The 11,674-nt window shown below is 56.3% G+C and overlaps 2 protein-coding genes across 2 annotated transcripts; both read right to left on the bottom strand.

The window, feature by feature from the left end:
• Positions 1-1,747: 1,747 nt before the first annotated feature.
• On the bottom strand, positions 1,748-3,059 carry HCRT (hypocretin neuropeptide precursor). Its single transcript, XM_054593672.1, has 2 exons — positions 2,940-3,059; positions 1,748-2,119 (listed from the first exon to the last, which is right to left on the bottom strand). The coding sequence occupies exons 1-2, from the start codon at positions 2,958-2,960 to the stop codon at positions 1,748-1,750; spliced, it is 393 nt and encodes a 130-aa protein (XP_054449647.1). The 5' UTR covers positions 2,961-3,059.
• Positions 3,060-4,718: 1,659 nt separating this feature from the next.
• On the bottom strand, positions 4,719-8,781 carry GHDC (GH3 domain containing). Its single transcript, XM_054593888.1, has 9 exons — positions 8,696-8,781; positions 8,235-8,524; positions 7,805-7,926; positions 7,157-7,658; positions 6,591-6,783; positions 6,406-6,477; positions 6,193-6,326; positions 5,747-5,832; positions 4,719-5,482 (listed from the first exon to the last, which is right to left on the bottom strand). Exons 2-9 carry the CDS (start codon positions 8,509-8,511, stop codon positions 5,264-5,266), a joined length of 1,605 nt encoding a protein of 534 aa, XP_054449863.1. The 5' UTR covers positions 8,512-8,524; positions 8,696-8,781; the 3' UTR covers positions 4,719-5,263.
• Between the last annotated feature and the right edge of the window lie 2,893 nt (positions 8,782-11,674).

The raw sequence follows: 11,674 nt of genomic DNA, 5'->3' as shown, positions 1-11,674 counted from the left end.
AGTTTGGGGCAGAGAAAGTTTCAAGGTGGACAGAGTCAGTTTGCAAATCTCCGGTGCACTGGTGGACCTTGAACTCCATCTTCTCCAAGACTTAACTAGTACATCAGCTCTGGCTGGTGAAGCTCAGTGGGTTGAGCGCCAGCCTGAGAACCACAGGGTCCCTGGTTCGATTCCCAGTCAGGGCACAGGCCTGGGTTGTGGGCCAGGTCCCCAGTGGGGAGTGCGTGAGAGGCAACCACACCCTGATGTTTCTCTCCCACTCTTTCTCCCTCCCTTCCCCTCTCTCTAAAAATAAATAAAATCTAAAAAAAAAAAAAAAAAAAAAAAAAGACTTAACCACTACAGCAGTAAGAAGGGCTCAGGTGAGACCAGACACAGGACTTTTTCATCACAGAAGCAGAAAATTACCGCGGCAGCTGAGCCTGGAGGCTTAGGGTGACCGCTTCCCGGAACAAAACAGTTAAAGCCAGTGAGAGTGGCAAGATGGTTTCAGAGAGGGCGAGCCAGTTGCCTGTCCCCTCCTCCCCACAGAGTTTGAGCCCAGGATTATCTGGGATGTTAGATTGCTTAACAGTGTCACATCTTTCAGCGTCTCTACTTTTGGGTGTTATATTAGTCCCTCTGGCTCCTGCAACAAACACCACACACTGGGGACTTACACAACAGAAATTTATTGTCTCACAGCTCTGGAGGCTAGAAGTCCAAGCTCACAATAATGGCAGGATTGGTTCCTTTCGCAGGCTGTGAGGGAAAACCTGTCCCATCCCTCTGTTCTAGCTTCTGGTGGGTTGCTGGAAATCTTTGTCTTGTAGATGCATCACCCACCTCTGCCTTTATGTTCACATGGATTCTCCCTGTGTGCATTTCTGTGACTAAATCCCTGCCCCGTTTTTTTTTTTTTTTATAAGAACACTATTCATATTGGAGTGGTCTACTCCAATATGACCTTATTCTAACTAATTATATCTGCGATGACTCTCCAAATGAGGTCACATTCTGAAGCGCTGAGGATCAGAACATCAACATATGAATTTGGGGAGGGGGTACAATTCAACCTGTAACTGGTGCGCTCCGCTGAAGTTGCAGAAAAACTTTGCCCCATCCCTGCATAAGAACTCGTGACTCTCAGTTGCCTACAGAATGAAGTGCAAAGTCTGATGAGTTGTAAAGGCCTTCACAATCCGGGCTGCACGACCTAACCGCCTCCCTCCAGTGCCTCACCTCTCCCCACACTCTCTACCCCACGCTACAGCCACTCTGGATGACTCATGTTGAACCTCATATTCCTTGCCTCCTCCACAGGCTCCACTCCCAACCCTTCCCAACCGGATTCCGTTTCTCTGGGTAGCCTTTCTTGCTCCCCTCCTCCTCCGGTATCTCCGTAAAGGCCGGATACAGCAGCGCATCGAGGGACGTGTCCCGCATCCTCCCATCCAAGCATGCACATCTGCCGTTCTTTCCGCACCCCAGGACCTTGCGCGGACCCTTGCTCCGGGAGCGCCCATCCAGGAGTGTTTCGCGTTCAACGACGCCCAAGCTGAGGCGTCTCAGAGCCGGGCTTCCAGGTTCTTGGGCTCCTTATAGTTCGTAAGACTCTTACGCCCCCTGGAGGGCAGGACTCTACCGCGCAGGAACAGAGACCAACCACAGTAACGGAGATTCGTCTTTATTGCACTTTTTTTCTGGGGGCTGACACCGGGAAGGCAGAGGGGAGAGGACAGGTCCAGGTCATAGCCTGGGCACGGGCTCAGACCCCGGAACGTCCCGCAGGGGCAACAGAAGGGACGGCCGCAGCGGGACAACGGCGTCCGGGGCAGGGGCGCGGTGCTGGCTCTGCGCCTGCGCGGCGGCCCATGGTCAGGATGCCGGCAGCGTGGTTGCCATTGGCCTGCAGGAGGCGCTGCAGCCGGCCCTGTAAGCCTGGGGCTCCGGACCGCCGCTTGCCCAGCGTGAGGATGCCGGCCGCGTGGTTGCCCGCGCCGTGCAGCAGCTCATAGAGGCGGCAGGAGCACGTCTTCTGGCGGCAGCAGTCGGGAAGGGGCTGTGCGGCTGCCCCGGGCGACAGGAGCGCCGGCGGCAGCAGTAGCAGCAGCAGGAGCGTCACGGCGACCCAGGAGACCTAAGGAGGTGGAGACCTGGCGCTGTTGGTGTTCCCGCCGCACCCGCTTCCAGTCCCTGCCCTGATGGTTGCGCGCCCCCTCCTGGCCTGCGCCCCTCCCCCGCTGCCTCTTCGTTTTCCTGCCTCTTGGCGATGCTGTGTGAAGGTTGGAGAGGGGCTCATCTGCTTTTTACCTGCTCCTCCTTGAAGTCTCAGCACATCTCCAGGAGGCTTTTTGAGACCCTCCGGGCAGAATGAATCCCTGTCTCCTCTGGGTATCCTTAATTCGTTGTACCCCTATTAGAGTGCTTAACACTCCACATGAAAACAGATGTGTTTGAGTCTGTCTGCACCAGAAGTTTGTACGCTCAGGGAAACAGGCCCTATTTAGTCCTGCCCCCCATACCTACCCACAGCGGCAAACCCGTGTAAATCAAGAACTAGCAGGGTCCAAGTTGTCTTGTTTGCCTGCTCCTTTGCAGGGAACACTGAACTGGGCTTTGGGCCAGTTTTCTACCCTCAGGGGCACAGCCTCCTCACTGGTGAATTGGGTATTAACTAATTCCCACTGTGAAGAGATGCTGGAAGGATAAAACGAGATGACAGGTGTAAACACAGCACCCGTCGAACAGTAAGTGGTCAATAAACACGAGCTCTTAGGAGAGCAGGGCACAATCGAATGTTAACCATGGCAGGTTCTCCACCCTGTCCCCTCCCTACCTCAGAACCTACACAGGAGGAGACCAAGGGAGGAGACACCTCCAGCCTTTCTTCCAGCCCCTGAGCAAGCTCTCTCATTGCCCCCTGGTAAGATGCATCCCCTCTACCCCTGGGCCTTTACCTTTGTGGCGGGAGGGTTCATGGTGTCTGGAGCTCAGAGGGGAGTAGCAGGGAATGGTGTCGTCTCCAGTGGTCCACAGAGCTAGGAACTTTGAGGCTGTCGACTGTGACCTGCTGCCAGGGGCCTGGGGTTTATAGTGCTCTGAGGTGGCGGGGGAAAGACAGGCACTCACGTCCACTCTGGTGCTAGACAAAGGCAAGTCTAAGATTAGCCTCGTACAGGGGGGCCGTCTCCAGGCTGGGCCCAAGGAATGGCCGCCAAGGCACCCAGAGGCAGGAGTTGGATCCCTGAGCCTCTGGTCCCTGCCTTGTCTGTCCGCCTGCTCCTTGGAGATGGGGCGGTCTCCGGGTGCTAATGAGGCCACCTTGCACCCAGGAATCTGGAAACACAAAAGAGGCCTTGGCTGGGGCGCTGGCCTGGGACAATGAGGGGAGAGGCAGCTGCTAATGAGGGTCAGGAGAGGAGGCAGTCATGAAACTCATTCTCCACAGGGTGTGTGTGTGTGCGGGGGGCACCCAGGTCTCTGCCCCTGAGGTCTGTCAGGCTGCAGGGCCGCCTTCCTCTACGGAAAAAGGCTCTAAGCTGGCCTTCCCTTCCCTCAGCCCCTTCCTTCCACTAACCTCCAAGATGGAAAACCTTGAAAACCAAACCTGGGCAGTGGGGGAAAAAAACACCCGATGTTATCCTCCGACCTTGCAAGCTTTCATCCTGGAGGGGGCGGGTGGGGCTCCATCCCGCCAGCAGCAGCGAGGGAGCCACGATGCTGGAGTGTGTCTTACTCAGGGCACTTGTCCATTGAGCACCTGCCCTGGGTCAGGCCCTGCCCGGGGCGCTGAAGCTCCGCTATGCCCAGGACATGAGCAGTTTTCAAGGGGCTCCAAAGTCCAGGCAGGGTGCAGCCCGGCATATAGGGTAGCTCAGGGAGAAAGGACTCTGAAAAGGCCTTCCACAAAAAGGAGATTTCTACCCAGTAAGTTCGGGGGAGATGGCACTCTGCTGAAGGGACAACTTGAGCAAAGACCTGGAGGTGACAGTGCTTAACTCACGTGGGATAGTGGGGTGTGGTCCTCGTGGTCATGGCTTCCCTCAGAGGAGAGAGGTGGCTGGAGAGGCAAGGCCCGGGATGGGTTTGAGGCTAAGCTGATCGGCCTTGAGCCTGTGCGCTCCGGGGAGCCACGGAGGATTTTAGCAGAAAGGAGTCATGGGCTGACGTAGGCGCTGGATGGGGGGCCACAGGGGGCTGGATGGAGGGCATGGAATCCAGAAGTGATTCAGGGACAGAATCGGAGACTTAGAAACAGGGGCTACATTACTTAGGGGGAGGTGCTGGGCTCTGAGCCAGCCTCACAACCTCCCGAAGCCTCAGTGTCCCCGCTGGTCAGGCAGACAGTTAACCCACATGGGCTCGGTGTTGCTTCCAGCTGTGATGCTTTATGATTTGCAGTGCAGCTCCTGCCTATGGAGGTGATTCATCGGTACAGGGCCAGGAAAAGGACCCGTATTGAGCTAGGGCCATGGAAATTGGGGAGCAGCCCCTTCACATTTAGGTTAAGCTTAGGATGGGAAGAGGTGGGAGGGCCTGTGTCATCTGGGTTGACCTGGGCCATGGCAGGGGGCCCCCAGGGCTCCTGGGGCGCACACACTCAGGGCCCGCCCCAGCAGACACCGGGGGCAAAGCCTGGGGATCAGAGCGGAAGGGAGGGGCAGGCTGCAGCAGGAGCAGAGCAAAAGGGCCACTACGGTTCCCCCCAAAGTAGACCCTGAGTCGAGAATCTGGGTGCAAGAGATTTATTTGGGAGGCGATCCTAGAAAACATGTAGGGCGTGGGGATGGGGGGAGGCGGGAGGAGAGCCACAAGAACTGTGCTGACAGTTACGCCTGTGGCCAGCTGGTGCAGGAGGCATGTCAGAATTGTCACACTGCAGGGCAACGAAGCTGAGGTCGGTATTCGCAACTCCTGTTCCTTGCTGACTGAGGGTTGCTCCTGGGAACATTAACTCACAACGCTGGCAGCCCACCCGGAACACTGGTCTGAGGGGCGCAGGGGCCACCGGCGTGTGGGGGAACACTCCAGCGGTGACCCCCAGAGTGGGTCCTGGGGGCTCCAGGCAGGGCACTGCTGGGGTCTGCCACACCCCGAAGCCACCTTCTCAGACCTGGCTGACTGGGCTGGACCTCCCTAAGGCCCAGCAGCTCTGATGAGCAACCAACAGGTGACACAGAGTCGAAGACCCTGAGGGCCAAGGGCCCTCCATCTAGAGAAGCCCCAGAGGAAAGAGAGAGGCAGCTCCTGGGGGCAGAGGGGACAGAGGGCAGGCCTCAGCTCAGGACAACACTCTCCTTTGCAGGAGCTGGGCCAGGGGCCTGTGCCTAAGGACCCGGGGCATCTCAGGAGGGAAGGGAGATGAGGGAGAGGCAGCCAGGGCTGCCCGGAGCTCTCTGAAGGCCTCCGGCCCCACCAGATGGACTCTGGCGGGGCCCACACTGCCCCGGAACCGCAGGGACTTGTAGCAGGGAGAGGCTTCCTGGAGGCAGTGGTCAAGCTGAGAACAGAGCGGCAGAGTGAGGCTGCTGTGTGGAGTGTGGAGTGTGGATGAGGTGCGCACGACTGTGCCTAGCGGATGTGTGGGTAGGGGTTTCATGGGTACCCGTGTGTGTCTGTGGGACTTACCCCACCCCCTCCCTTCCCAGAGCCTCGGGAAAGTTCTCCTTGCCCCCACCTCCCCACCCCGCTGCTGTGCCCGCTGCACCTGGGGCATGCAGAACGAAGGGGACATGCACTCAGATCCTGTCCCTGTCTCATTTACCTTGTCTCGATTTTCCTCTGACAGGTTTCTCAGCCCCTTCAGTGCCACGAACACCTCATAGTGGGGAGCAGAGCCCCCAGAGGAATCTGCAGACAAACCCCGCACATGCGCTTCTGTGAATGGGCAGCTTCCAAAGCCATGCCTGCTGCCCCACCCCGGGCTTCCCAGCTCTGAGGTTCCTGGGAAAACAAGGGTCCCTTGGAGTGGAGGTGGGCAAATGGGGAGCAACCCAGGCTTAGTCCTAAATATGAAACAGGTCAGGAAAGGAAATGGGGAGAGACTGCAGCAGGAGGGATGAGAGTTAGACATGAGGAAGGACTTTTTTTGCCAGGAGCAGCAAGGGAGGCCGGGTCTTACTTTCTTCCTAGAGGTCTCTCAGCAGAATGGGTATGGGTTGAGCGGCAGCCAACCCAAGAATGGGGAGCAGGAGCGATGGAAAAGCTTACCCAGAATGCTGCTCTCCACACAGCCATGGTCCAACAGCTTGGCTCCTGACCACTGTCCCACTGCCCGGCCCAGGGCCTCAGAAAACAGGTCCTCACCCATGTCTTCGCCTCGCACACTCAGGGTCTGGCTCAGCCTGAAGAGAAGGGGAGAAGGGAAAGCAACGGAGCCCAGGGCACAAGGACAGCCCCTCAGCTTCCCGGGAGGTCACCTACCTGCGGATGAACCTGACGACGGGGCACTGATTGTAGGCACCAACCACCCGTACCACGTCACCCAGGCGGCACCTGACAGCGTGGGAGTGGGGCGAGTCAGGCCCAAGGACCCATTAGTTCATGTCCCTGGCCCTCAACAGGGTCCTGGAGGGCCTGAGGTGGCTGCGGGGTGGGCAGGTGATCACCTGGTAAGGCTGGCCTGGTCCGTCAGCACCAGCTCATACTCCCTGCCCTTCTGGGCCTCGGCCAACAGGATGGCGGTGGCAGCCTCTTCCTGGCCTTCTTCCTCGACTGGGAGCAGCTCAATCAAGGGAGCGCCGGGGGGCAGGAGGTAGAGCCCGCCAGGCTGCTCTGGCCACAGGTTCAGGCCCAGCACCCCTGCGGGGAGCAAGCGGCCTCTTCACCTGGCGGTGCCGGTGCTTCCTGCTGGGCCCTCGCCCTGGACCCCAGGGCATCTCTCTCACTGCTGCCCTTCCACCCGCTCCTTCCTTCGTGGCTTCTCCGGGCTCAGCACGCTGCCTCTAGGGCTCTAACTGGGAGGAGGCAGCGCTTCTGGGCGGGCAGACCTGGGGGGAAATGCTGGTGCACTGTCAATTGTGCCACCTCTATGAGCCTCAGTTTCTTCATCTGTAAAATGGAGCTGCTGGTGCTGGGGAGGATGGAATGAGATAATAACGGGGGGCTCACTCTATGCAACTAGCCGGCTGCCCTCTGCCCCTACCCCAGCTCCCCGCCCTTGAGTCCTGCTGACCTCCAGAGACAGCATAAGCAGGTGAGAAGAAGGCCAGCCCTTGACACCACAAGGCCCCCAGGGCAGCCACAGCCTCGGCCTGGCCTCCTGCATCCAGAGTCACCACCACCTGCAGCTTTGGCCAGAGCCGCAGGGCCAGTCCTCGGGGTCCCTGCTCGAGGGCTTCCCGCACCTCAGCTGCCCGCCTGGGGAGAGGCGCTCCCGGGTTTCCAGCAGCTAGTGCCTCAGCCAGCTCTTCACCACGGGCCCCCAGGCCCGAGAAGACGTCCAGGAGTTCGGCTGCCGTCCCAGCTTCCAGTGCCCGCAGCCCCGGGGACCTCAGTGCTTCCAGCAGCAGGGCCCCAGGGTCCTTGGCTCCAGGGCGGCTCACTTGGCTGAGGACACACCAAGGCCAGGGGAGAGGGCAGGGCCAGGGGGACGTAGGAGTCAAACAGGCTGTGCCTCCCGGAGCCAGCACTTCCGGGTAGGCCTTGTCCAGGGCTGCCAGACCCAGCAAGGTGGCCTGGAGGGAGATGGGAGAGGGTGCTGGCGCCTAGTCCAAGCCAGACCCCCAGCCTCCAGTTTGGAGATTCTTTGCCCACCGGATAGAAGGGTGCGGCTGCAAGTTGGGGTCTACGGTAGGGCTGGGCTCCAGCCTTCTCGATTTACCTGCAGAGAGGCCTTCCCACGGTGCTGTTTGGAGGTAGGGGGCGGGAGCTGCTCCCCACTTTCTTCCTCCCGGGTCTGGCTGGCCTTGGTCAGAGGGAGATGATTCCGGAAGGCGCTCATATCTGTGGCCCCAAAGACATCATAAACTCATGGAGCCGCAGAGGTTCCCAAGGCTTTCAGGCAAGATGGGTGAGACTGTTGAGGAAGGGACGTGGAAAGACGTGGAATAGGCCTGGGGGGGGGAGGGGCTTTCAGGGTCCAGGATGGGAAGCGTCATCTTGAACAATCCTGAACCTGGGGAGGGTCCCTGGGTCAGGCCCCTCTGTGTTGGCAGCAGAAGGTGGGAAGGGGGGTCTTTAGGTTTGGCATCTGACTGTGCTGTGTCATCTCTCTCTCATTGGGCCACCTCCCCAGACCCTGGAAAACACACCTGTGCTCCCCCTGAGGGGCCAGCGGGGACCCCGGGCTCCCTTCAGGCACCACCTCAGGGCCTGCTGCTGGCTCTGGCCCGCGTGCAGCGTGCTCTGCTCCAGCCTCCTCTGCTGCCAGGCGGCTGCCCCGCACAGGGCCCCCCGTGCCACACGGTGCTGGAGGCAGGCCAGCCAGGACAGCCTGGGACCTGGGGACTGCGGCTGCCGGAGCCTGGCCAGTGGCGGCAGCAGCAGCAGCAGGAGCAGCAGGAACAGCAGCAGGAACAGCAGCAGCATCTCCAGGCGGCTCCTGGGCAGAGGGCGGGACCAGAGGGCTTGTACTCGGGCTCAGGGGGGAACTCATTTCTCACCACTCCTCCCCATTCTCCCAGTGCAGGAAAGCCAAGGACAAAGGAAGCCTGGGAAGAAGCTAGGACCCAGGTAAGGCAGAGAGAACATCAGGTTTTAGAGTCACACTGACCTGAGTTCGGATCCTGGCTCTGCCACTTGCTCTCTGTACGTAATTCGAATGGCTGCTCTGAGCTCTGCCCCCTATCTGTCAAATGGGAATATAGTACCCCCCCCCCCCCCGCCGAAGCTGCAGAAAGGGCTTGGCACGGTGCCTCGCGTACAGAGGCTGCTTATCGACTGAGGTCTTGTCCACTTCCGAGTGGCTCTGCTTCGTCCCAGGATCCACCCTGTCCCAGCTCTGTGTCCCTCCTGAGCCCTGGGCAGTGGTTCATGTCCCACATGCACCTGTCACAGCCCACTTGTGCCCCCTCCCTGCATCCAGGGCCGCCTCATCACTCTGGTCTCAGTATAGAGGCCAGCCAGAAAGATGAGGCCGTGGCTTTAAAGGGTCGGGCCTCACAACAGGGAAATCCGGCCACTGGGCCTGAAGGCGGGGCTGAGATGGGGGGTGCTCTTAAAGGAGCCGGTTGCCTACGGAGGACATGCTGGGTGCTGGCCCGAGCTGGCAGAAGTGGGAAGCTAGGGCTAAAATAGCGTGGTCCTCACGCTTGTGCAGGTAGAGGGAGAGAAAGCGGATCGTGGAAAAGAGCGCCAGGAAGCAGCTAAGCAGCTTCAGCTCAGCGCGGAGCGCACCCCATCCTGGAGCAGATTCAAGCTTGAGAACTGTTAGAAACCAACATTTTCTCTCAATCCAGAAATCCTCTCCCCCAAGGTGGTCGAGAAAGAAAACACTTTTATTACTGAATGAACATTAAGCCAGAATGCGATGTGCATCCTAGGCCATGTGCTGGGAGATTGCAAAGACGAAAAAAGAATCTCACTCCCATTTATAGCCAAGCTGACATCACGTCCGTGTCCGCAAGATAAATGATGACTAGCCCTCCAGGCAGAGAACCTGATGGCAGCACTTGTCAATGTATTCATCGTAACTTTACCTGGCAATAGGGGTCACCGTCTGAGTTAGCTTATTGGCTTTATCCAGGGGAAAAATAAACTTCTATGTGACACATGGTAGTTTTGCAACTTGGAGCAAGGAACCCACTGAGATGAGGCTTTTGCTCTTCCACTGTGAACTTTGACATGCTGTGTTCTAGAACGAAGCTCTTCTGCTGTCCACGGGGAAGCCCTCCCTCGCTCCACGTGGGCTCCTGACACAGGCTCTCAGGCGCTAACACCCATCCTTCAGCCCTGCCCCTGCCTCTGTGTCTCGCAGCATCGCTCCCTCGTTTGCACAGCTGAGCTCGTTTGCACACGTCTGCTCTCACGGTTGGGCTACCCCCACCTTGCCTTCACTCCTTTTGATTTCTTGCCGAGCTCTCACACTTGCTTTTAAAAAAACATAACAGCTTTATTAGATATAAGTCTCACACTGCACAAATCACCCATTTGAAGGGGACAATTCAGTGGTTTCCAGTACACGAGATCTGTTCGGCAGAAGTTCGGTTGTTGTTAATATAGCAAGAACCGTTTGAACGACATTGATGTAACCTGGCAGCCAAGGAGAGTGGACTGGAGTGTGCATGCGTGAACAATGCTGACTTCACCGCACTAGTCAGCGGGGATGGGAGACGCTGTTGAGGGAGCATGTGTGCTGTGTGGCTGTCCCATTCAAAGTGGCTGAGTGAGTAAAGCAACAAATCTGCATCAGATTTTACGTTAAGCTTGAACATTCCTCCATGGAAACTATTTGGATGATTCAGAAGGCTGCAGCTATGGGCAACTGGTGATTGGCAGCTTCATCATGACAATGTACCTGCTCATGCATCACATCTCATGCAGAGGTTTTTGGCGAAACACCAAATTACTCAGGTGGCTCAGCCCCCCTACAGCCCAGATTTGGCGCCCTGTGACGTGTGGCTTTTCCCAAAACCAAAATCACCTTTGAAAGGGAAGAGATTTTAGACCGTCAATGAGATTCAGGAAAATACGGCAGGGCAGCTGATGGTGACTGGGGGAACTATGTGAGGTCCCAAGGTACCTTCTTTGTAGGGGACTGAGGTATCATTGTCCTATGTACAATGTTTCTTGTATCTTGTATCTTCTTCAATAAATGTCTCTATTTTTCATGGCGCATGGCCGGATACTTTCTGGACAGACCTCATTCACAGATACGTGCAACACCAAAAATCAATTTATAACACTTTCATCACCTCAAAAGTAACCCCAAGCCCTTTAGCTATATCGCCCAATCCCTTCCCAGCTTTCCCCACCCCCGCCCTAAGCAACCGTAAATCTACTTTCTGGTCTCTATAGATTTGCCTATTCTGGACAGTTCACATAAACGGAATCATATAACACATTGTCTTTGTGTCTGGCTTCTTCCACTTAGTATAATGTTTTCAACGTTCTTCTGTGTGGTAGTGTGCATCAGTGCATGCCTTTTTATTGCCAAATAATATTCCACTGGAGGTAATATCATCCAAAAGGGGTGTGTAAAACACCACCATGTTTGTTTACCCAGTCATCAGTTGAGGGGTTCATTTTTGCTCTTTGGCTATTATGTATAATGCTGTTGTGAACATTTATGTACACGTTTTTCTGTGGACATATATTTTAATGTTTCTTGTGTAGAGACCCAGGAGTGGACTAGCTGGGTTGTATAGCAACTCTTTTTTTTTTTAAACTCTTTAAGGAATGGCTAATCTTGTTCCCAAAGTAGCTGCATCATTTTACATCCCCACTAGCAGTATATGAGCGTTCTGATTTCTCTACATCCTTGCTAATACTTGATATTGTCTGACCTTTTGATTTAGCCATCCCAGTGGGGTGTGAAGTGACTTAAGCCTATTTAAATTTTCATTTTCCTGATAACTAATGATGATAAGCATCTTTTTATGTGTTTAGTGGCCATTTGTATATCTTCTTTGGAGAAATGTCTTTTCAGACCTTTTACACATTTTCAATTGGGTTGTTTTCTTATTAAGCTGTTGAGTTCATTATGTATTTTACAAACAAGTCCCGTGTGGTTTGCAAATATTTTCTCCCATTC

This window comes from Pteronotus mesoamericanus, unplaced genomic scaffold (genome assembly GCF_021234165.1).
Source record: "Pteronotus mesoamericanus isolate MK-2021 breed Mesoamerican mustached bat unplaced genomic scaffold, CSHL_Meso_final scaffold_476, whole genome shotgun sequence".
NCBI classification, from domain to species: domain Eukaryota; kingdom Metazoa; phylum Chordata; class Mammalia; order Chiroptera; family Mormoopidae; genus Pteronotus; species Pteronotus mesoamericanus.
This window is presented reverse-complemented; position numbering and strand designations above follow the sequence as displayed.